This window comes from Protopterus annectens, chromosome 1.part0 (assembly GCF_019279795.1).
Source record: "Protopterus annectens isolate FY-2018-M chromosome 1.part0, PAN1.0, whole genome shotgun sequence".
Lineage (NCBI taxonomy): Eukaryota > Metazoa > Chordata > Ceratodontiformes > Protopteridae > Protopterus > Protopterus annectens.
Window position 1 is genome coordinate 112,007,281 of NC_056725.1, and position 25,822 is coordinate 112,033,102.

At 40.9% G+C, this 25,822-nt stretch overlaps 1 protein-coding gene across 3 annotated transcripts in view; it reads right to left on the reverse strand.

The window, feature by feature from the left end:
• The window catches only part of CCDC61 (coiled-coil domain containing 61), a 934,642-nt gene that overhangs the window by 729,398 nt on the left and 179,422 nt on the right, over positions 1-25,822 (reverse strand). For all 3 annotated transcript variants that reach the window (XM_044087587.1, XM_044087502.1, XM_044087417.1), the window contains exon 3: positions 9,554-9,714. In XM_044087587.1, coding sequence (XP_043943522.1) covers positions 9,554-9,714 — 161 coding nt within the window. The remainder of the gene's footprint in view (positions 1-9,553; positions 9,715-25,822) is intronic.

Genomic DNA, 25,822 nt, shown 5'->3' on the forward strand with positions numbered 1-25,822 from the left:
CATTGTTTAGCTCTATATAAATGTAAGACATCTTTCGTCACAACACTGGTCATACCATTCACGGATTTCCTTTATTTCTTAATGCTTCTTAACGACATCACTTTTTATGAAACACAATTACTGCTGAATTCTACTTATCTGGGAGAAGGTATCACTGGCATAGCATTAAGATTTAAATATATGCAGCAGTACCCCATCAAGCATCCTAAGACTATAAACAAATCATCATGCTAAGGAAGGATATAACTGTTATGACTCTGCACAGTATCTGAAATCTCTCCATTACTAAATGACCAATTTGGCTGTGCACGACTATAAATGCACTCACAGGGTTTACACTTTGACTCTATTTTACCATTCCTAGCTTCTCTCAAGCTATATGACCCAGCATATTGGCATCACCGACCCTTCACATCCAGGCCACCATAGGTTTAAACTACTACCATTAGCCAGATGTTACAGATTAATATGCACCAAAACAAGCAGATAAGAACAGTTTTTTTCCACAGCCCATCAAGTTCATAAACGGTTAACTCAGCTTATTAGGTTGGGGTATTCTTTTTCCCAAGCCTCCGAGGATTCTGCAGTATTGGTTTATGTTTCTATCAGAGTTTATTTCAGTATTTCTTGCACTGAGTTGGACTTTGCACCTTGTATGTATATTTACTTTTTTGTCTTTTCTTAATAGTTGCATGTATGTCATTTGTCTTGTTCTTAATAGTTGTATGTATGTTGTTTATGTCATTCATACTTGGAGAGTCACTGAAACCAGAGTCAAATTCCTTGTATGCGTGCATACTTGGCCAATAAATGTGATTCTGATTCTGATATTAAAAGAATTCACTTATGTGCTGTGATTTTAAAAAAAATTATGCACTTTTTATTATTCTATTCACAGAGTGGCACAGAGAGCAGTACTGTTGCCTCACAGAGCCTTCTGCAAGTAGCCTGCACATCCTTCCTGAGTATGTATTAATGTTTTGGTTTCTTCCCACATCCCATAGATGTACTGCAGATGAAATGGAGATTCTTTAAATTACTCACAAGTGTGCATGCCATGTGGGAATGTGTGTATGTGTGTTTGTGCGTGTATATGCACAGGCATGAGCACTATGTGTGAGCGTGTGTGTGTGTGTGTGTGTGTGATGGGTCAATACACTGATTAGTTCACAGCCTTTCATGCACTAACTGCTAGGGTAGGCCCTGGTTCCCTCATGACTCAAGTGTAGTAAGTGGGTTATCAGAGAATGAATAAATGCATGAATGTCAACAATCTTTCACCCAGTGATCCTATCCTGTGGCCATAACAGGTTAACAATATGCATACGCCTCTCTCTCTCTTTTGGCAGGCACCTAGCCCCAAGCTTTCAACATCACTTGAGACAAAATATTATACTTTTCACATACATCTACTTTAAACTCTACATTTTGATCTTATCAGTAATCTGGATAACCATAAACCTCGTATTAATGTCACAAAAATATTTTCATATTTAAAATAAATAAATAAAACACCTCTTCTCACTTCAGTGCCACTAACAACTGTTTGTGGGTAAAGCTCATGTTTACAGATCTGTTCAAATTAATCTGCATGCTCCTGTGGAGCAGAGAGATGAATATCTGAAAAGTACAGTTTTGTACCTACCATAAATGTAGATGTTCGAAGATCCACATTGCTGCAGTCCTTACACTTGGGTATAGCGCTGTCCTCAGTCGGCCCGAATACCAAAGTATATGGCTGACGTCGGTCATGGCGCATTAAACTGACGCCAGGCCGTCAGGGTATAAATGCGCATGACCGACGTCATATCCTCAGTCTTTTCTTGCCCCAGATGTCAGAAGACCCTAAAAAGGATAAAATCCAAACACCACCAAACACTAAACACCCCTACACTCCAAACTAAGTACAACTTCTAAGAATTATATAATAAAGTACTAACCTAACCACACAAACACCCCCAAACACAGAGGGGAAGGAGGGAGGGTAAATTGGACTGCAGCAATGTGGATCTTCGAACATCTACATTTATGGTAGGTACAAAACTGTACTATGTTCTTCATCTCACATTGCTGCAGTCCTTACACTTGGGTAGATTCCCAAAGCAGAGGTGAGGGAGGATGGCAAATCAAAGAGAAGCAGGAGCTGTTAAAATGCCCTGTAGAATAGCAGTGGCAAAACCAGCCCTAGATTTAGAGTAGAGAGGAAGGTGGTAGTGCTTAGAGAACGTATGTACTGAACTCCAAGTAGCTGCCTCCAAAATGTCCTTAGTTGCCACTCCCCTTAGAAAAGCTGTAGAAGTGGCAGTAGCCCTAGTGGAATGAGGTCTAATCCCTGTTGGAATCTGCTTGCCATGATGGGAATAACAAAATGCAATGCAAAACCCAATCCATTTGGAAAGAGTTTGTTTTGACACAGGCTTGCCCTGAGAACCTTTTAGAGACACACTTGAAACCACCTTAGGCATAAAGGAAGGGTTAGTGCGTAAAGATACCCTATCCTTATGGAAAATCAGGAAAGGCTCAACAGCCATAAGGGCCTGCAATTCAGAAACCCTTCTTGCAGAGGTAATGGCCAACAAAAAAGCCGTCTTCCATGACAAATATTTTAACTCAGCCGTAGCTGCGGGTTCAAAAGGTGGCAGAGTGAGCTTTTCCAACACATAATTGAGGTCCCAAGCAGGAGTAGGAGCTCTTCGTGGAGGTCTTATGTTCTTTGTCCCTCTGAGAAATTGCTTGAACAAAGAATGAGAAAATAAAGGTGGATCACAGTCATAGTGAGCTGAAATTGCTGCAGCATGAATCTTAATGGAAGAGAAGGACAAACCCTTGTCCAATAACTCAGTAAGGTATTGAAGAGCCACACTCAAACTAGGCTCAGAAACATCCAAATCCTTTGCTGCACTCCAAAACAAAAATCTCTTCCACTTGTCTGCATACACTTTCCTTGTACTAGGTCTCCTAGCTTCCATAATCACATTCAGAACTTGTTGAGGTAGTTGAGCCCTGCTATGTGCTAAAACAGGATATGCCATGCTGTGAGATGAAGAGAGTGAAGCTTGACATTGAGTAGATGACCGTCCTTTTGGGACAACAGATGTGGAATCAAAGGCAAGGGCCACGGTGGTTCCTTTATCAGATTTCTCAGAAGTGGGTACCAATGCTGTCGGGGCCAATCTGGAGCTATCAGGATCATTCTTGGTTTGTCCAGTCTTACCTTCAGCAGTACCTTTAGAAGTAGAGGAAGAGGTGGGAAGGCATATACATGAAGATTTTTCCAACTGAAAGAAAGAGCATCCACTTTCCAAGCTGCCTGATGTATCCTTTTTGTGCAAAACTTTGGCAGCTGGTGGTTTAGAGGAGAAGCGAACAGATCTATGTCTGGAGTTCCCCATGACACTGTTAATTGTTGAAATACATGCGGATCCAGTTTCCACTGTGGGGATCCATGATTTGTCTGCTTAACACATCTGCTAAGGAGTTTTGTACTCGGCAGAAACCTTGCCTGAAGATGTAGTTGTAAACTGAGGGCTGTGTCCCACAAAATCATTGCTTGTCTGCATAGAGGGTAAGAATGTGTACCCCTTGCTTGTTGATGTACCACATGACAGTTGTGTTGTCTGTTAGAATCAACACCTGCCCTGGAAGAAGTAATTCCTTGAAAGCTGTTAATGCAAACTGGACTGCTAACATCTCCTTCAGGTTGATATGTAGATGTTGTAGTCTGGCAGGCCACTTGTCCTGTATCCATTTTCCATTGAGATGAGCTCCCCAAGCTTTGTCCGAGGCATCTGTTGTTAGAATTTGACTCGCCTCCGGCCGGGTCACAGAAAGTCCCTTGTTTAGGTGACATTGCTGAGCCCACCACAAGAATTCCTTCTGGATGCAAGGTATTATTGGAATGACAGTGTCCAGATCCTGGCAGTGCTGTGTCCATAGATTCTTTAGATACCATTGTAGCTTCCTCATATGCAGTTTGGCATTGGGAAGCACCAGAATACAAGATGCCATGAACCCTAAGGCTTGAAGGACTGTCCTTGCAGTCAGCCCGGACTGATGTGATAGTTGTTGGAAGTAAAGGGAAAGATTCTTTTGTTTGTCCGGGGTTAAGAAGGCCATCTGGGTTGCTGTATTCAGTCTCACACCCAGAAAGCACATGTCCTGAGAGGGTACTAGACTGGACTTTGTTTCGTTCACAGAATACCCCAGGCATCTTAGCACTGCTATCACATATTTTAAATGCTGTAGAAGCTCGTCCTTGCCTTGAGCCAGAATCAGGCAATCGTCCAAATAAGGATAGATCTGTATTCCTCTCAGTCTGAAGAAAGCTATCACTGGAGCCAAAACTTTTGTGAAAACTCTGGGTGCAGTAGATAAGCCAAAGGGCAATGCAGAGAATTGATAGTGTGAATTTCCAGCTCGAAAACGCAGATACTTCCTGCAGCCTAGAGTGATAGGAATATGAAGGTAAGCCTCTTTGAGATCCAAAGTTACCATCCAGTGATCTTTGCCCAGGAGAGGTAAAAGCTGTTGTAATGTCAGCATCTTGAATTTTGGAATGTCCAGAAAGGTGTTGAGGATAGATAAATCCAGAATTGGTCTCCACGTGTTCCCCTTTTTTGGTACTAGGAATAGGCGAGAGTAAAATCCTAGGCCCCTTTCTGCCATAGGCACCGGTTGTATGGCGCCTATCTGTATTAATAGAGAAATTTGTCTGTAAGCTTCTATTTTGTGCTGAGGAGGAATGTCTGGCATGCCCTTGAATGGTGGTAAGGTATGGAAATAAAATCTGTAACCGTGGTGAATGATATCCAATACCCATCTGTCTTGGGTAATTAAACTCCAGTTCTCCTTGAAAAGTGTCAGTCTTCCTCCCAAAGGTGCTGTCAGACGGGAAGGGTCTGGCAGTTGAAAAGGTAGGTCATTGGGTCTGTCTACGAAAGGGCTGACCCCTACCCTCACCTGAAGACTGTGCAGGTGAGCCCCCTGTCCTGGGTCTAAAAGAACCCTGAGCTCTGCCCCTAGCACGCCTAGATCTACCCCTAGACTGGGAATCATAAGAAGGATATGTCCACGCCTTGCTTGGCCAATTTCTGCTAAACTTTGGAGGCTGAACCTGTAAAAAATCTTTAACAGTGTGCATAGATTTAGCCTTGTCTTCCATTTTCTTTAAAACTTCTTCAACAGGCGAACCAAACAACACATCAGATTGTAAAGGGGCATCCAAGATCCTTGACTTAACATGCTCAGCTAAATTTTGATCCCTTAGCCAGGCGTGCCTGCGTAAGACAGTACCAGTGGCAGCAACCCTGGAAGAGGCCTGTACAGCATCAAAACCACATTGCAAAGAATGTTTACCCACCTGTTCAGACACATGCACCAGATCTTGTAACTCCTTACATTCAATACCTTCTGCCAGAGCATCTACCTTAGACTTTAACTGTGAAAGAAGATAGATCTGATATCTGAGCATGTGGAATTGACAATTCAAAGCCCTCATGGCTAAAGTTGAAGAAGTATAAACTTTCTTACCCCATCTATCTAAAGCCCTTGCCTCTTTATCCTGTGGAACTGGATTTTTAACAACAGAAGCCTTAACCCCTTTAGGTCCCTGAGTAACAGTCTCTGGATCTGCCCTAGGGCTTTTAAAAAGATACTTGTGAGCTTCAGGTACCCTATAGTATCTGTCCGGCTTAACAGGAGCGGGAGGTAAAGAATCAGGGTTAAGAGAAGCCTCTGTAAAAACATCTTCCACCACAGAAAGAACAGGAGGTATAGCTAAAGGTCTGTGCTGGGGTAAAAACAAAAATTCCCTAAGTCTTTTCCTGGAATCAGAGAAATCCTGACCTTCCCATTTAAAATGCTCCCTCATGGAATGGAGAGTCTCTGAGAATGAAAAATCCTCAGGAGGGGAAGCAGTAGGAGTGGAGTCATCCACGTCAGAATCAGAATAATGAGAAAACTCCTGTAAGTCTTCAGCCGAAGACTCCGAATCATCAGAATCCTGTTCAAAATTCCCAAATTCAGGATCCACCCTAGGCCTTTTGCCAGGAGGAGGCATAGAACCCCTAATCATAGTCATTAAATCTTCAGCCATCTTAAGCATATGCCTCTTGGACACAGGGCCTGAAGTACTGGGAGAGGCCCCTGTAACTGCTAAACCTGGCCTACCCTTGGAAGAAGCCTTTGTAACAGTAGGGGAAGGCCTAACCGCCTTAGGGAGAGAGGGGAGGACAGCTACCTGAGAAGCCCCTTCAGCCTGGCCTACCTCCTGCGAAGACACATCCTGCAACAATAAAGTCTCCCCCTGGGACTCTAAGGAAACTTCTGTTTGTGCCTCTGGCTCAGCCGAGCCCTCTAAAGAACCGACGTCCGGGACGGACGGTTCTTCTAGCCTAGGCCTAGGTGCTTTGTCCTTGCGTTTCTTCGTAGTAGCGGGCGTCGGAGCATCCGACGGCATATTGTAATTGCACCGCTTCCCGAAGACTAACCTGGCACAGTCTAATCTCCTCTTTATAGTACGTTTGTTAAATCTAGCACAAGAGGGACACCCGACAACGTCGTGCTCAGGCCCTAAACAAGGTATACACAAGCTATGGTAATCCCTGTGTGGTATCTGTTTCCCACAAGAAATACAGTTATTTACTTTTTCTGACATCCGGTAAAATACTGAGGCAAGAAAAAACCAAAATATTCCCCAACGGGGTACTTAGCCAACTTGGATTCGGTCTGAAACTCCGGTTTCGGAAAATCTCAGGACGCCAACCTGCACTCGCAATTTTGCTTCTGCATCGGACCACGCGGCAAAAAAGACTGGGGATATGACGTCGGTCATGCGCATTTATACCCTGACGGCCTGGCGTCAGTTTAATGCGCCATGACCGACGTCAGCCATATACTTTGGTATTCGGGCCGACTGAGGACAGCGCTATACCCAAGTGTAAGGACTGCAGCAATGTGAGATGAAGAACATCTCAGTAGACACAGTTTTACAAGCGGTGGAAGAAATGGCAGGAGGAGGAAAGGAGTCAGAAGAAATTGTTGGCTCTTCTACCCTGGGAGGAAGTAGATGGCTCTGGCACCCTGACTTGCACATAGCAGAAACACTAGGTGTTGCACCCAGTGAAAGCACAGGCTGAGCAGATGCTATCAAGGGGTACCATAAATTATCACCTTTCACTAGAAAAAACAGATGGGACAGTCCATGCCAAAGAATGAATGAATAAGAGTGCTCTCACTCTGCGAATGGGTTGGCCCAGTTCATATCTTAGTTTGATCACACTGGTCACTGGACAGATAACAAATGACTCCCTGGCCTCCTTCCTTGCCTAACAGGCAACCTAGAATAAGCATCCAAGGCTGTGGTCTGGTGGGCCTGTCTCATGGCCCAGAATCTATCCTTCAGTGACTGAATAAATGAGTCAACTGTGTGCAGGTAACAGAGCCAATGGGTCAAATAAGAAGACAGGCAAGGAGGGAGGACAATCTGTATATTGTTCCTAGTTCTTCTACATACATTGTCTTTTCTACGTATATACTAGGCTAACAACCAGTGGGACCTTTATAAACATAACCATGCAACCCAAACATATCCCACAAGTTGGTGTGCATCAGAGGTTATTTTAAGGAATGTATGTTAGTTAGAACATGACTTAACAACTACCTCTGTCCATCAGAGACATTGGTGACAGACCTGGGATGAGTTTTTGATTTTCCAACAACTGGTCCAGGTTATACTTGAATAGGCTTAAGAAAGGCACCTGTTTAACATGGATGGTATTTCTATGACATACTTACCTGTCCCTCTAACAAGTCCTATTTAAGTAGCATGCAAAGTTTAAATTCTTAGATGTAGTAGTTCTGGTGCGGTTTGTTTTGCTGCTATGCAAAAGGTCCATCAGAGCAGGATCCAAGGATGCCTTGTACGTTAGGCATAAAATTACCTCTCAGCATTCTGTAGGAAAATGAATAAAGAGATGGGGCTTTGTGGCGATCTGCATAAGATATTGTTTTTATGCCCTGTATTTTTTTGGTGAGGAACCTATGTGGATGTCCCAGCTGATGCAGGTACCTAATCAGCTACATACAGATAGGGGTGTTATATTCAATGGTGGGTCTGATGATGGTCAAATATAGTGTCACAATGACTTCCCTGGACCTAGACATCATGCCCTTGCTTATAAGCTGAGTGACAAAGAATGATTTTCTTACATTAGAAACATGTTGGTCATAACCCAGGTTACTATCTACACGAGTCCCCAAATCCCTTGACTACTATGTCTACTTTCCAGTATAGATTCTGCAGGACTGATTAAATGCAAGACAAATCTTCATTCCCATGCTTATAGCCATACCTACTGCAGGAAGCAAGAATTAAAACTATACAATTCTTTTCTCTTACCATTTTAAATAGTCATACTGGTCTCCCTCATATCCATTACTGTTGCAAACCATCCCGATTATTTTTCATAACTGCCTTATTTGGCTCAAATTTTATTTTATAGAAATCCACTTTGCAGTCTATTCTTTTAACCGTGTACTAGTAAACTCATTTGTTCTTTACATGTCCAATTTTTTTTTAGGCTGTTTATTTTGCTTTTTCTTGCCAAAATTGGTGAGAATGAAAATTCCTTAGGCAATTTGGAAAAGGAGGGCTGAAAAATCTTTTACAGATTCCCTAGATCAGCTTGCCCCTTCCATAACACTTTTTGATCACCTCTGCAGCGAGGGGGCAAACACTAATTCTCTAGCAAAGGAAGAATTTAAAATCGCACTTTCAATATCTTATGAAAGGTTCTGAAAATGCAGTCAAGCAAACCTCCTAAAAATGTACTAGTGAACATAGCTCTGGAGGAAGTATCAACAGAACACTGCAAACAATGAATAAGTGACCTGTGCAATAGAGGAAACCAAGTTATTTAAAGCAACATTTTCTTCACAAGAAGAAACTGTAGATGAAACCTTACTCATACTTTCCCAACATGTCCAAATGAGCCTGCCAATATAAAATTATGAACTTTACAGTTGCAGAAGTACATACTTTTTTCCCATACCTATCAATATTTCGCCATCCTTATTAGAAAAAGTAGAATTGGAATTAACTAAGTGCTTAGCAGCAGAGGAGTCTACTAAGGCCACACCTGCTGGTCAGGTTTGGGAATAGTGTATAAAATAGTGTATAAAAATTTAAAAGAATGAGGAGCTTTATGCATCCAATCTGCCACTTTAGGGACAGCTGGCTGACTATCAGGAAAATTGCAGGCAGTACGACGCACATCCTCTAAAACAGACAAGACAGAAGGAAAGGGTGTAAGTTCTGGAAAATGCTTGTGTGTAACTCACAGTAGGTTTTTACAGCAACTGAGAAACCTCAGTGTTCTCCCACTGAAAACTAAACCTGTAATGGAGTTCTAGTATTGAGATGTACCTGTGCATAAGCTCCACTTGCTGGTAAATCAAAATGCTGTTTGCACATATATGCAAGTCAATACAAAAAGATGCAAATCTACAAGTTTTAGGAATGTAAACCTCAATGCTACAAAACAATAAAATGTACCTGTCAAACTCCACAGAGTAGATCAGTATGAGATAGCGTTTTGTATTTAGTGCAGAGGATTTGGAAGCTGGAATATGTCGTGAGTTGACACCGATTTTTCTGTTTCGTAGTAATTCCAGATCATTGTAAGTCAAAAGGTCAAGGGTGACAGATTCACTTATCTGAATAAGAATAAAAACACTGTGGATAACAGATTTGCTTGTCTGAACAAGAATTAAACCATACATTAAAATATGGAAATACTATTGAAGGAAGCAAACAGAAATATCTTAACAAATTAATACATCTAATGCTATTCCAAATTTGCATTAACTGACATTTCAAAAATCTCACCCAAAAGTCGCTGCTCACATTTTAGGCAACTACTTAAATACACAAAATCCACAAAATATGAAATGCAACATTGGCTGGTTAACTTATAATAATGTTCATTCTTCTTTCTGGAAAAACAGCACATTCAAGTAGATTTACATAGATAAAACAGCATTTAGGACTCTGCACAAGCTTCAACCAAGTGAAATATTTATTTACATTTTGTTATTCTGGTTGCTCAGATGGGCCGTCGCCCATTTTCTACGAAGGCATATGAGGAAAAGCCACACCAAACTAACAGTTAAAACACTAACAAAAGGGAATCTAAATGCAAAAAAACTGTACAGTAAATGCATTCCAAGAGAATTATCGCATGATGCTGCAGACAGTCCATAAAAGCTTAATGTAAGAGATAACTGCATACAGTTAAAACACTCGTAACATAACGAATGTAAAGTACTAAACAGAAACAATACAAGGCAGCACAGTGGTAAAGTATTACTGTTCCCTTCCAGTGCTTGATTTCTGAATTGGGTTCTCACAGCTAAAATGACATCTGGGTGGAGATAAGAGCTCCCACATTCCACATGGGTTTTTACCAGGTGCTCTCATTTACTTCCACATCTCAAGGATGTGCCACAGGTAAAATGGTGCTCCATCAAAAATCCCATAGCTTTGTGGTTTTTTATCTTGTGTGCTGAGATACCGTATGTATCTGTTCTGCATCCAAAGAGTGCTAGGATACACTCCAGCTCCATTTAATTTTGTACTGGGTACCAAATAATGAATGAAAAACAGTAATTAAAAACAGTAGTATATTAAATGTGTAAAATAATGCTGACTACAAGATAAAAAATTATATATTTTGTACTGTTCATATATCCACTACAAAGGTGATGACAGAAGGCATGTACAGTTCGACAATATCATTTTTGATCAACTGCTGCTGAAGAAGACAGCACAACTCTAATTTTCTCTTAAATTCTGACACTGTTACTGCTTCCAGTGTACTCTGGTAATGTATTTCAGACACAGTGCATCTCTGTACGGGTTTCAGGTCTTTGTTATCAGCTGCCCACAAGATGAATCCAGGATTCAAACTGGAAAAATGCCACTCAATGAAAGCTTGCTGCATAGGTGTACTCAAAAGATGAAAACTATTAAAAGTGAAATAAGAATAGCATAAACTTGCATGAAAATGCCATGGTGAAGGATCTTTGCCCAGGCACAGTTAAGTAACTAAAAGCCCTTTAACAGTATGCATTTTCTATTCCGGTGGACTTTGATTATGACTGACGTATTAGAAATGCACTTGTATAAAACAGTTTTGTTGTTTTCATTCTCCGCCTGCCCAATGCCTACACTACCTTCACTCAAACTGGCCATTCTTTCCAAATGGGAAGTGAGAGCCAGGCATCCTTGAGTTAGACAGAACAATTCTATGACCCATTTGTTGCCTCCAAGGGTGACTTAACAGGCTACTTATTCCTCCCATGGCAAGAGTCAACAGGCAGGGAGGGAGCCAGATTACCAGTCCAGTGCAGTGACTTACCTTCCCCATTACAGCATCTCCTCTTCATTGCTGGTGGATACAGGGAGCATGTGTCCACGCACTCTCTCTCAACGTGCATGCATGCATGCAGGCAGCAAATACTTAAAGGTTCATGCTCTACGGGTACAACATCTAGTGCTCCTACTAGCTGTCACACAAGTGATGAACTGCTTACCCACCACACACCCTCACGCCAAGAATGGGCATGCCGAAAGCAGTTGCTCACTCTAATTCTTTCCCTGCCAGTTCAAATCACCTGTATTATAGTCAAGGCTTTATTCCTCTACACCACAAACCTGGTTTTGCACAACAGTTTCATGAATAGCAGTAATGCCATGCATCTTTTTGGTAGCTAGAAAGATGTCCTTAACTCTGCATAAGCATTCCAGTAACTGTCTTTACTTTTTTAATGTTATTAACATGTCTGTCAACCAGTAATAAGGTGGCCAATGCAACATCTGAACACTTTCAAAGACGACTATGAGCAGTGATAAGATCAGGCGTACAGGTAATGGGTAATAGTAAAGTACAGTTTTGTACCTACCATAAATGTAGATGTTAGAGTGCTAATACAGCTGCAGTCATAACAGATGGGTTCTCCTGCCGTCAGGCGGGTCCTCGGTCGGCCGAATTCCAAAGTCTAGGTCCGGCGTCAGTTGTTGTCGCTTCTTCCCTGACGTCAGTGCGACAGGGGTATAAAAGAACCAGCCGATGCCATTTTCTTTAGTTTTTCTTGCCCCAGATATCAGGTGCCCCCAGAAGGAAGGCAATACATAAATTTGTGTAATAAAGCAATGTCATATAATCAAAATACAGTAGTGCAAGCAAATACACCATAAATGAATACCCCAATCAGGTTGTATGAAGAGGTGTTGGCCAATAGGCCTGTCCCAAGAGGGGAAGGAGGGAGGGAAACCTGGACTGCAGCTGTATTAGCACTTGAACATCTACATTTATGGTAGGTACAAAACTGTACTATGTTCATCGTGCATACAGCTGCAGTCATAACAGATGGGTAGAATCCCAAAGCTAAGAAAGGGGTGGTAGGCACTAGGTGGAACTAGGAAGAGCCAGGATGCCCTGCAAGACTGCAGTGGCAAAGTCTGCTCTAGATTTGGAGTATAATGGAAGGTGGTAGTGCTTGGAGAAGGTATGCACAGAACTCCAAGTGGCTGCTTTCAAAATATCTTTGGTAGGAACTCCTCTGAGGAAAGCTGCAGACGTAGCTGTGGCCCTTGTGGAGTGAGATCTGATGCCTGTAGGTACAGTTTTGCCATGAAAAGAATAACAAAAGCGTATGCAGTGGGCTATCCATTTTGAGATTGTCTGTTTGGAAATTGGCTTCCCTTGAGCTCCTATAGCATAGGACACAAAGAGCTGTTCTGATTTTCTGAAAGGCTTTGTTCTGTCCAAATAATAACGCAGTTGTCTGTGGATGTCCAAGGAATGTAGTAATCTCTCCCCTTTGTTTTGAGGATTAGGATAAAAGGTACCCTGGATACCACTTTTGGCATAAAGGACGGGTTGGTTTGTAAGGAAACTCTGTCCTGATGGAAGATGATAAAAGGCTGCACAGCCATGAGGGCTTGTAGTTCCGATACCCTACGAGCTGAGGTAATAGCCAGAAGGAAAGCTGTTTTCCAGGACAAATATTGCAAATCTGTTGAGGCAGCGGGCTCAAAAGAAGGCAAGGTCAGCTTTTCTAGAATGAAACTGAGATCCCAAGCAGGTATTGGTTGTTTCCTTGGGGGTTTTATATTCTTAGCCCCTCTGAGGAACTGTCTTAAGAGGGGGTGAGAGAATAAAGGTGGATCAGTGTTGTATTCTGCAGAAATGGCTGAGGCATGGATTTTGATGGGGGAGAATGAAAGTCCACTGCTTAGCAGCTCAGCTAGATACTGTAATATTTGAGGTAAATTCAGTTTTCCAGGATTCTGGCCCTTTTTCTCATTCCAGGCACAAAACCGTTTCCATTTTGCGGAGTAAGCTTTTCAAGTAGACGGCCTTCTGGCCTCCAAAATGACATCCTGCACCTCCTTGGAGAGTAGGGTCTGTTGTGATGTTAAGGAATCCTCCATGCGGCCAGATTGAGTGTTTTCAGCTGACTGTGAAGAGTTTTGAAGCTGTGCTGAGTCAGAAGAAGAGGCATTAGAGGCAGGGCCCATGGTGGGGAATGCGTCAGGCTCCTCAGGAGTGGATACCAGTGTTGTCTTGGCCAGTCTGGAGCAATGAGAATCATCTTTGGTCTGTCTGCTCTGGTTTTTAATAGAACTTTGGGCAGCAGCGGAAGAGGTGGGAAGGCATAAACTGTCATTGTTGTCCAACTGAGAGAGAGAGCGTCCACTCTCCAGGCCTTTGGATGAAAAATCCTTGAGCAGAATTTTGTCAATTAGTGATTTTTGTGGGAGGCAAAGAGATCTATGTCTGGCCTTCCCCATGCTTGAATTATCTCTGTAAAAACTTGAGGATGCAACTTCCATTCGTGTGGATCTGTCATATTTCTGCTTAGGTTGTCTGCCAGCGTGTTTTCCTTGCCTGGCAAGTACTGTGCTTGAAGTTCGATTTGTAAGTCCAAAGCCATGTTCCAAAGTGACATGACCAGCCTGCATAGGGGGTATGAAAGGGTTCCTCCCTGTTTGTTTATGTACCACATTACTGTGGTGTTGTCTGTCCTTATCAATAGTTGACCTGGATGCAGAAGGTCTTTGAAAGCTATAATAGCATTTATTACTGCTAGCATTTCCTTTTGATTGATGTGAAGGTGCTTTTCTTTTTGGGACCATTTGCCCTGAATGCACCGATCTGTCATGTGCGCCCCCCAGGCGTAGTCTGAGGCATCTGTTGTGATGACTTGATTTGCTTGAGGCTTGCTGAATGGGAGACCTGTGTTTGTTTAGCATACTTGAGCCCACCACAGAAATTCCTTTTGAAGACATGGAATTAGTGGTATTATTGTTCCAAAACTGTGGCAGTGTTGAGACCATAGGTTTTTCAGGTACCATTGAAGTTTCCTCATATGCAGCTTTGCACATGGGATTAGTAGGATGAAAGATGCCATAAATCCCAGAGCCTGCAGGATTTTCCTTGCAGTCAGCCTGGTGAAATTTGCTAGTGTTCTGAAGTATTGAGTTAGTTGTCCCTACTTCTCTGGCGTGAGGTAGGCCATCTGGGTGTTTGTGTCCAAGTTGGCACCCAGGAAAATTATTTTCCGAGAGGGTATTAGCCTTGATTTCTTTATGTTGACTGTGTATCCCAGAGAATTCAACCACATTATTACATAAGCCAGATGTTTCAGAAGTATGTGCTTGCTGTCCGCTTGGATCAGGCAGTCGTCCAAATAGGGGTATATTTGTATCCCTTGAAGTCTGCAGTAGGCAATTACTGATGCCAGGCATTTCGTGAATACTCTGGGTGCCGTAGATAAGCCAAAGGGCAATGCAGAGAATTGATAATGGGTTGAACCTGCAAGAAATCTGAGGTATCTTCTGCAATTTTGTCTGATTGGGACATGCAGGTATGCCTCCTTGAGGTCCAATGTTACCAGCCAAGACTCCTTGCCCAACATGGGAAGAAGCTGCTGTAAAGTGAGCATCTTGAATTTTGGTACGAGTAAAAATGTGTTTAGGATGGATAGGTCCAAAATAGGTCTCCAGTCTTTTCCCTTCCTTGGTACCAGGAATAGTCAGGAATAAAAACCTTGACCTTGTTCGTGAGTAGGTACCTCTTGAATAGCTTTCATGTCCATGAGATCTGAAATTTGTCTTTGTGCCTCTGCCCTTTGATTGTGTGGCAGGTTTGGCATGCCTCTCATTTTTGGAAGGGTGTGAAAATGGAATCTGTAGCCTCTGTTTATAATGTCCAGGATCCATTTGTCTTTTGTGACAATATGCCAATTTTTTGAAAATAATGCCAGTTTTCCTGTACCTGTAGAAAATCTTTCACTGTTTGCATTGATTTAGCCTTTTCCTCCATTTTCTTTAATACCTCCTCAGCATTAGCACCAAATAATACATCCTTTTGTAGAGGGGCATCTAGTAATTTAGCTTTGACATGATCTGGTAAGGTTTGTTCCTTGAGCCAGGCATGTCTACGTATGACTGATCCTGTAACAGCAGCTCTACATGAGGCCTCTAGAGCATCAAAACCACATTGCAAGGTATGTTTACCCACTTGTTCTGCACTATGCATCAAATCCTGCAACTCTTTCAAGTCTGGTTGTTCAGGTTGTGACATTTTACTTCTCAACTGTGATAACAGAAACTGTTGGTACTTTAGCATATGGAACTGGCAGTTTAATGCCCTCATGGTTAAGGTGGCAGAGGTATATACCTTTTCCCCCCACCTTTATAAGGATCTGGAATCTCTCTCGGAAGGTAATGGATTTTTAGCAGTGGAGGCCTTAATTCCCTTGGGGCCCTGTGAGATAGTTTCTGGGTCAGCCGCATGGCTTTTGTATAGAAATTGGTGTGAGTCAGGAACCCGGTAGTACCTGTCAGGCTTGACTGGGGCTGGAGGTAAAGAATCCGGGTTAAGACAGGCCTCCGAGTACACATCATCTAGTATGTCCAAGACAGGAGGTATAGCCAGAGGCCTGTGCTGAGGTAGCAAGAGAAAATCCCTAAGCCTTTTCTTGGAATCTGAGTACTCTTGGCCTTCCCAGTGGAAGTGTTCCCTTAAGGTATGCAACGTTTCCCCAAATGAGTAATCCTCTGGGGGGGATACAGAGGGAATGGACTCCTCTGCATCAGAATCTTCAAAAGGGGAGTAAGAATGTTCCTGTTCAGAGTGCTCTGATATAATGGAAGCCTGATCAGAGGAGGGGGATTCTTCCTCCACTCTGGGCCTTTTGTCCGGGGGGGGGGGTTGAGAACCCCTGATGAGAGTAATTAAATCCTCAGCCATTTTAAGCATCTGTTTTTTAGGCATGGGGCCTGGAGATGGGCCCCGTGTAGCTTGTCTCTTAGAATGCATGGCTGCTTTAGACTTCGTGAAAGCCTTGATGGAAAAAGAAGAGTAAGGTCTGAAGACACCTTGAGAGGAGGCAGACCTGTCTACATTTTGAGATTCACCACCAAGAGTGGCTTCGGTATCTGTAGTCGGGGTGTGGGCTGAGGAGCCTGCGACCTCAGGCACAGAAGACACCGCCAATGAAGTGTCGTCGGTAGTCAGGTGCTACGTAGGTGCCTCGCTGAGAACCAGACCACCTGAAGCCGTCTTTGGCGTGGTGTCGGTAGAGGCCGCGGACCTCATGTGTCGGTCCTTATCTTTGCACTTTTTAGACAAAACTGGAGTAGGAGTATCCGACGACATAATATAGTTAAATTTTTTGCCAAAATAATGCTGGGCGAACTCCGCCCGACGCTTAATGGTGCATTTGTTGAATGTAGCACAAAAACGACAGACCGAGACGTCGTGGTCTGGGCCTAAACAAGGAATACAGAGGGAATGAAAATCCTTATGCTTATTTGCTTCTCACATGAAATACAATTATAAACTTTGTCTGACATCGGTCTGAGGCAAGAAAAGTTTCCCCAATGGGGTACTTATTTATTTATTTTATTTATTTGCAGTTGGTTTACCAGGATAGTCCATTGGGCCAAAAAGAACCAGTTTTCAATGGAGTCCTGGGGAGAAAAGCTCCAGAAAAATATAGATTACAGAAGGTATTATACATGCTTAAACATTATAAACTTTCTACTAGACAAGTTTAAGTACAATGTACAATGATTACAATTAATTTATACAGTGTTAAAACTAAAAAGGATTATACATAAAATCAAATTTCTAAAGTAAAATTCTACTAAAGTTATTTCATAAAGAGAATTCTCCATGTGAGAGGAAAAGTGTAGAGAATTCTTACACATTCTATGGTTATAGTAGTAAGAGGTATGTATAATGAGGGGGAGAAATCAACAGTGTAAGCAGGACTAGGAGGAAAAGGGGATGTTCAATGTAGTTAAGTAGGGTGGGAGCAAGAGCATTCCCACTGGGAAAGTAGATGTGAATGAAGAGATTTTTTGAACATGAAATGGTTAGAGATAGTACGGATAGATGGAGGTAGAGAGTTCCAGAGACGTGCTAAGCTATGTGAAAGAAGATGTTTGCCTGGGGGATGGGTTGGTTTATACACTTCTAGTAGATTTTGGTTGTTGGATCTTAAAATTCTATGAGGTATGTGCATTTTGAAGACAGAAGAGAGGGAGGGACAGATGGAGGGTTTGAAAATTAGTTTATGTGCAAGGGATAGTTGTGTGTAGGTAAGATTATTGGGTAGTTCTAGCCACTTTAGTTGTTGGAGAGAGGAGCAGTGGTGGGAGGAAGACTTTTGGTTACTTAGCTTTCAAGAAGACTTCGGTTGTACAATTTTCGTAATTTCAGGAGCTGGCCGACCAGCACTTGTGAACTGCTTCTGCTTCGGGCACCGCGCGGCAATAAAGACTGAAGAAAATGGCGTCGGCTGGTTCTTTTATACCCCTGTCGCACTGACGCCAGCGAAGAAGCGACGACAACCGACGCCGGGCCTAGACTTTGGAATTCGGCCGACCGAGGACCCACCTGACGGCAGGAGAACCCATCTGTTATGACTGCAGCTGTATGCACGATGAACATCTGTGAAAACTTTGCTTCTCCTGGCATTTACTGAAGACAGGAATCCTTCGCCATGGTCCCAGTTTTGAAAATCTCTCTTGAGGTTTGCCCTGAGCAAATAAAAGATACTTATTTCTGTGAAACAGAATACGGTCATCAGCACAGTGAATAATAAGGCAGACACTGCCAAGGCATACTGTCAACACACATGCATACTGAATAGCAATGGTCCAACAACATGAATGCTGTTGTGCACCTCTGTCTGAAAGAACTTACTGGAATATATAAACATCAATTTAATCTGTACATTCTGTTATACAATTAACTAATTTACCAATGAAGCAAGCAACGGTATTAATGTACTGTTCGAATATAATGAAGCAAGTTTAAGTATCAGACACTTATGGCAAGTATTGCTGAAGCCTTGGATAAATGATCAAAAAAGGCGAGCACAACTTCCCCATTACTGAGGCAATCAATACTCCTTCCTGAATCCAGGATGTGATTAACTGTAGAGAAATATCAAAAAGGCTTCCTTGCACAGCACTGGAAACTCTGTCTTTCATGATAATTCTACATACAGCACTTAAGTTGGGATAACCAAGTATGCTGGCTGCTACCTTACTGCATCTGGCTGGGATATGCTCAGAGCCTAGTGATCTTCAGATCATGTGCGTGTTTTATTAAGGACAGAAGTTTCCTGACTTGACAAGTTTTTTTTTTTTTTGTTTGTTTTTTTAATAAAGACTGAATATACAATCCACAGAAAAATCACCAATGGTGCTAATAGTAGGCCTACTTGAAGGGGTAGGGGCAACAGCTGCAAAGTAGTTCCTGACGAGTTCAGTGACCTTTGAGTCAAATTCCACGTAGGAAGGTAAGGGAGTATATTATTACCCAGAGGACAGCAGCTAATTAATCCCATTCTTCAACTTTTGTCATCATTATGGGAACCAAAGAGTTAACACCCTCTCTTCTCTACTTGCCTTAGCAAGTGGTTTCATGGCTAATGCAAGGCATTAAATGATGAGTAATAATGACAATCAAAAATATGCATTATCCTTTTCAGATGATCGGTTATTAACCATACCTAAAACAGATGAATCAATATGTAATACTGATAATTTACTGAATATATATGCCAGCAGTCGAAGATTCAATAACAGTAAAAATAAATGACATAATAATGGTTAATGAAAACTTACAGAAAGAAGCAATAAATGCATAGCTTCAATTAGTAGTTATGCATTTAGGTTAAATTGATCATAATGTCACAACTGTTTTTTTTTTATAAAAATAACAGTATAGTATACTACCAACGGTATTACGTATTTCACTACCAATCAATCTTCTTGATTCCCCAAAGCATGTTTATAAATATGACTTTTTATAGCCACCTGATAACCTTGGTATGGCAATCGGAATTGTATGCATTTGGTTCAATCTTGAAAGCAATTCGCACTGAATTGATCATGCATATAAACAGCCTGGAAAGATGTACGTGCGACTATCATCATTATCATCATCTCCACCACCCACCAGCTACACTCAAACTGATTTAATAAGATGTTAGTACTTACTTGCTAATTGCATACATTACTCCATTAGCAATCTAACTAAAATCAATACGTATTTAAAAAAATCTTAATTCCTTAATGATTTACAATTTTCTAAAGGGCCATCTCTAAATGACTGTTGGTTTCTGAATAACTTTTGCTTAAAGATTTTCTCTCCAAAACAGTGCAATAATACTCTTGATGTTTTCAGGAAACATTACTGGCATAATTATCTACAAAACTTTTTTTTACTGGGCTTCCACCCAAAAAGACAAAAAAACAACTGCATCCTGAATGTTGATTAAAACATTCAGTCACTATCTTCTTTCATACAGCAGAGCCTGCATTCACTACATCTGACCTCAATAATGCAGGAGCTCTGCCTCAAGGCCCTACACCTATAAGCTTATTGAGAATTGTGTCATGGTTTAATGTAAGCATATTTACCATGAACAGCCTCGCTGCATATTAACTTTAATCAGTTAAATACATGCTTGAACATCCCTGTATAATAGTCCATGCACTTTAAGGACCTCTCACTAAATTGGCCACTGTCCCCTTTTGCTTGACCAGCAGACTATACTGCATATGCCAGTTACTTAGTCACAGGAAATGACACACAACATTTTTGACTTGTATCTGTTAATTGCTTTGTTCTGGTTATAAACTGATTGCTCTCACTTATAAATTGACCTGAGATGCTGTAATTGAATTGAATACAACTTTCCCAAATATCCTAAATAGCACTGCACCTCCTAGAAGAAAGGGACCGAAAACAAATAATGCAATTTGGCTATCCAAAAAGAACGGAATGCTAATGCAGGATAGAGAAAAAAAACATGGAAAGAACTGCAAAAATATAAAACACCTCAATATATTGAAAACTTCAGAATGCTTCGCAATCACACTAAAAAGCAAATAAAGACAAAATACTATGCTACGATAACTTTCAGAATAATACTAAACACAACCCTAAAAAGTTTGGACATCCACTAAAGAAATCTTGCATTCTGGCCAAAATTTCAACCCATACCCCTCTCCATGTAACTCGTCACTCGAAACTGCAATACAGTTCAACTCATTTTATAGATAGTATAGCATCTCTAGACTAACTACGGATTCTTCAACATCTAATCCCTTACCACCAGCTACCTATTCCCACATCCACTTTCATCTTAAAACCTATGTCTACATCCCATATAAAACTACTCAAACAAACAAATCATTCTCTTCAGCTGGTGATCTTCCAACAGCAGTTAATAGGATTGCCTAGCCTGTCTCAAGCCTTATAAATAGGTCTATCCAGGAAACCCATGTTCTCTTTCTCTGGAAAAAGTTGTACATTATCCCTCTGCACAAAGGAGGAAATTCAACTGACATTAGTAACTTTAGACCTACAGCAATCTTAACCCCCCTTGCCAAAATACTTGAAAAATGTATTCAAAAACAATTATAGGTTCATAGGTTCATACTAGGCTATCAGCCCTAGGGCCTATACAAGCCTAGCCATAACAATTCCCTGGCTATTTCTTCCCACACTAGACTGTGCTAGACTATCTCCTGAAGGAAGAACTCCTATCCCCTACACAACATGGCTTTTGTCCCTCTCACAGTACTAGCACTGCTTTTCTAACTTTTATAGAAACAGTCAATAAAGCTACATATAATGGCAAACTAGTCTCTTCCTTATTTCTATACTTGTCTAAAGCTTTCAATACAGTTTGTCACAGCATACTCCTACTTCAATTGTCCTCACTAGGTCTCTATCAGTTGACCCTTCTGTGGTTCAAAAGCTGTCTGTCCAACAGGTATCCACACTCCCTCCTTACCTTCCAGTCACCGCCAGTGTACCACAAGGCTATAGCCTTGGTCCCCTGCTCTTTAACATTTTCATAAACACTGTCTATATTTCCACACAACAAACCACCCTAATACAATATGCAGATGATTCCACTCATTTGCACATATGACAATATGGTACACCTCCAAAAAAATGTCTCAGGAAGCTTTAAGACACTGAAATATGGCTTTGTAACTCACAATTCATGTTCAACCCAAAAAGACTAAACTACTATCTTTCCCCCCAAATCTATATATATATATATATTTTATTATTTATTTTACATTTGTTGACCAGGCTAGTCTAACTGGATATATGTCCATTTTCAATAGAGGCCTGGGGAGATAAGCTCCAAGACATGGTACAAATAGGATAAAACAAGTACAAACAAATAAAAAAAAAAATTAGAAATAAAATCTAATATTCTAGTAAAAATAGCAATTTTCCTGGTATGGAAAAAAATGCATCAACAATTAAACGTCCATTGCAGCATAGAGGCTGTAACAGGATGTAATCCTGAGGTAAAAAGTCACAAACAGTGCAAATTGAAAGAACTTGGATAATAATGCAGGTTAAGTCAGAGGTAGATAAAAGGAAATAATCATAGTAAAAAAGGAAAAAAAGAAAGAAAATCATCAGTACTAGCAACATGTGAATTTCAGCAGAAAGGTTAAGCAGGACCTAACACTGAGGGCCTGCAGTATAATATAGTGCTATTTTTAAGTATGGTGATGTAGTATAGGTTAAGTAAGTAGTGAGAAAAAAAGGGGGTATGATGTGTAGTATTGTAGCAAAGGATTAGCTTAAGAAAAGATATATAAAGAGGATGGACATAAAAAAGGTAGAATTGAAAAATATACTACGGTGGGAAAATGTAGTAGAGGATAGTAGGGAGTGGATAGGTCAGTCAAGTTAGCAGAGGTAGATGACTAGTCTGGTCTGGAGCAGGGGCATAGCCAGTATGTTTTGAGGAGAAGTTTAATTCTGTTTTTAAATAGAGATAGAGAGGTGAGTGAGGTGATGTCATTAGGGAGAAGACACACATATATGCAAATGATCCCTTAAGGACATCAAGTATTTCAGCTACACAGTTTATAATAAAAAAGGTTTAACTACTGAGCAGCTTACATGTACTCATTTGCATTAACTTCTGTTTCTTTCCCATTTTTCGTGGAATGGCATTCCCTGTTGAATACTTACTGCTGTGATAGGCAGGGAACAAGCAAAGATTGCTGGAATGATTTCTGCATCGAGACCCTTTGCATGCATTTAGTTGGACAACCTGATGTGACAGTTGCTTTCCGATTTAGTTTTTGTAGTAACCCACCATGATACCTGTTTGGGATACAGAAGACCATGCTACCCATTATTTTAGCACTTGGGAATGACATGTGGGATGCATATAGGTAGAAAGCTTGTCCTGCCGCAAGTCTGAACATCCTTTTTTTCACATTGCTTGCTTATATCTCAACCTGTTCACTTGAATCAGGGACAGACAGCCACACTGTATGAGGTACAAAGATAGAAAAGTAGGACACCTTTTTCATAGGTATCATTAATTTAGAAAGCTAGTAGAGTAAATGAGTGTGTATTAACATGCATTTTCTGAAGAATATAAAGCTTCCAAATGTGCTTAGTGCTGTAATTTATTTACTTAGTGTCACAGTACTTTGTTACAAATTAAAACATTTTATCAGGGATAACAAAATTTTGTGGCAAAATCTGGGATGCTATTTTTGCTGGATGCGAGTTCTGTTTGTATTGGTTGTCTGTCAGAGTGTTTAGGAAGCCGCATAGTGAAAATAAATACATTCTGGAGAATGTGTTTTGTAATTTCTTCACAGCTAAAGAAAATAATTTTTGGTCTCTGGCAGGGTGTATGTAGGAGCACCATGCCTTAGTGTTTAAAAGTAGCTGCCTCACAGCTCCAAAGTGTAGGGTACCTTAATGTCTATTGGTGGACTGTGGAGAATTTGCATGTTGTATATAGCCACATTGCATTGTTTCTTCCAGTGCACACCACTTTCCTCCCATTCCCTCGAGTATGGGATGATTGGCAACATACTAAACTGTCCTCACTGAGGTATATTTTCCCTTGACCTTGTGGCATGAATCTTGGCTAAAGAGTCCAAAAAGGACCAGATTCACAATGATGGTTACTTGTAACATGCAGGAGTAACTTGTTTTGTGCATTTTACCCTTGGAGTGTGAACAAGGGGTACACCTGCTTATAGTAATAATCCAACACCGTTTAAACGCACTGTTTCAGCACTCCATCCTTAACCCTAAAACTTCATCCGCAGTGAAAGAATTGATAAGACTATAGGATACTGGAATGCAGTGGAAGTAAATGGAATGAGACTGGAATTAATGTTTTATCTGTTAATTACCCACAGCTGTGCTGAACAGATGCCAGTCTTTTTTATATGGGGCAAGCTCCCTTGTACACTTCAAAATTAATTCTGTACATGCTGTGCTGTAGTATAGTTAAGAATGCTTTATGTACAGATGTCAACAATATCCAAATACTGTCGCTTATAACACTGCTGATAAACTATAATGGTCTGTAGAATTTTTTTTAAATATTCTGGAATGCTGGATAACAGTAACAGTGCTGATAAATATATCCAAAGTTTCTGCACTTATATTCAGATTCTCTTGATGAATATGAACTGAAACAGTCTTTTCCTCCTGAATAGTATTAATATTCTGGAATGCTGGATATTTGATCTGGCTTCTGTACTCAGGCTCATGTGTCTGCAGTGCAAAGGCTCACTGCATATCAGTCCAAATGAGCCAACTTAAGTGACTCAACTGACCGTGTCTGAAGCATTTCTTAATACCAAATCCCTGTAATGTTCTACATGCCTCTTTAGCCTTGGTTTCCAAACCTTGTAAGATCTGTTTGTTGTCAAAGTACTGCACATTCTGTTCTTATCAGTATTTTTGACTGAAGGTTATTTTATTTACTGAAACTGTATGCAAACTGTGAAAGTTTGCTTTAATATGACTGCATCTCTTGACTCGTGCAAAAAAAAAAATACTCTTTTTTGTACATTTAAATATCTAATTTATTACCAAACTCCTTCCTTCTACAGGGAATTCCTAATCCTGGAAATTCCATTTCTGAACCAGACCATAACAACTCCTTGATCCAAAAATTCCATCCCTAACACTCAAAAATGAATTGCCTGCCTACAATGCACAAGCTTTGTATTTTACCTCAGAAACAGCACTGCTCTCTTTCTTAGTGTAACTTGTGGTTATGCTAATTTCACACATCATCTAGCTGCATACTGTAGCCATGGCCCCAGTTCACTTACCCATTTAAGAAACAGATACATTAAAACTAGTTCTCATAGTACATACGAGCAAAGGATATGGAGGACATGTGCATGTTATCTGTTAACCTCTTTGTACATATGTTGGTAAATATGCATACATCTACATACGTTTATGTATAGACATGTGTGCATATACTATGGCTAGCTTTATAGAATTTTATGCTTATGGAAACCCTAAAGTTACATTTCAGGGGAACTTCAGTTTTCTATACCTTGTTTACCAGTGGAAATTGCGATCCAGTCAGTGATACATGTATGAACACAGACCAAAATAAGTCTGCTTAAGCAGAGCTGTGGTAAGGAAGATTGATGTCTTAGCTGATGTGACCATTTTATGCCCACTGGTCATGTTCCAACCAATACCAGCCCCATGCCAACACTGCTTCAGCCCACTGCAGGTCCAGCCTACCATCTTAGTATTATGTTAAAATTTTACAAGTACATTCTTTTTCTTCGTGGTTAACTCCATGTCTGTCAACATTCAGACTTTTCACTACTGCTCTCTTAAGCTTGTTTGTTCCTTCCCTGCTGGATATCCCCAGCACAGAGTCATCATTTAAATATTGATGGGGGTAGTCTGTGTCCCTACCTACATACTGGTACTGAAAATTCCATCTTCACTTGCAATTTAACTACATAACAAGGTCTCTTTTCTTACCATAGTATGATGAACTGTTTACTTATTTTCATGCATTAAAATAATTGAAGGAAATAATCTGGAGTGGCTTTCATTGAGGATGACTTACCTGTGGGTATGGCTCAAATAGGAGTGCTTCTGGAGTTTGGTGTGGGTGAAGCTTAAGGGGCACTAAAGCACTACTTCGCCTAAGGTGCCATTTCAGCTAAGGCTAGCACTGCTCTATCCAAAAATGGAGAACTCACCCAGAAAAGATATAAATAACAAAATCTAACTTTCTACCCCACTAGAACTATACACAACAAGGTGGTGGAAGATGGGGTCAGCATTGTTTTTGTCTGGGATTCCAAAGAGGGTGGTGTCATAGTGATGAAAAGGAAGAGAATTTAAACATTTTGCAAGGGGAGACCATTGAAAAACATTGTAGACGGGCAATTCAT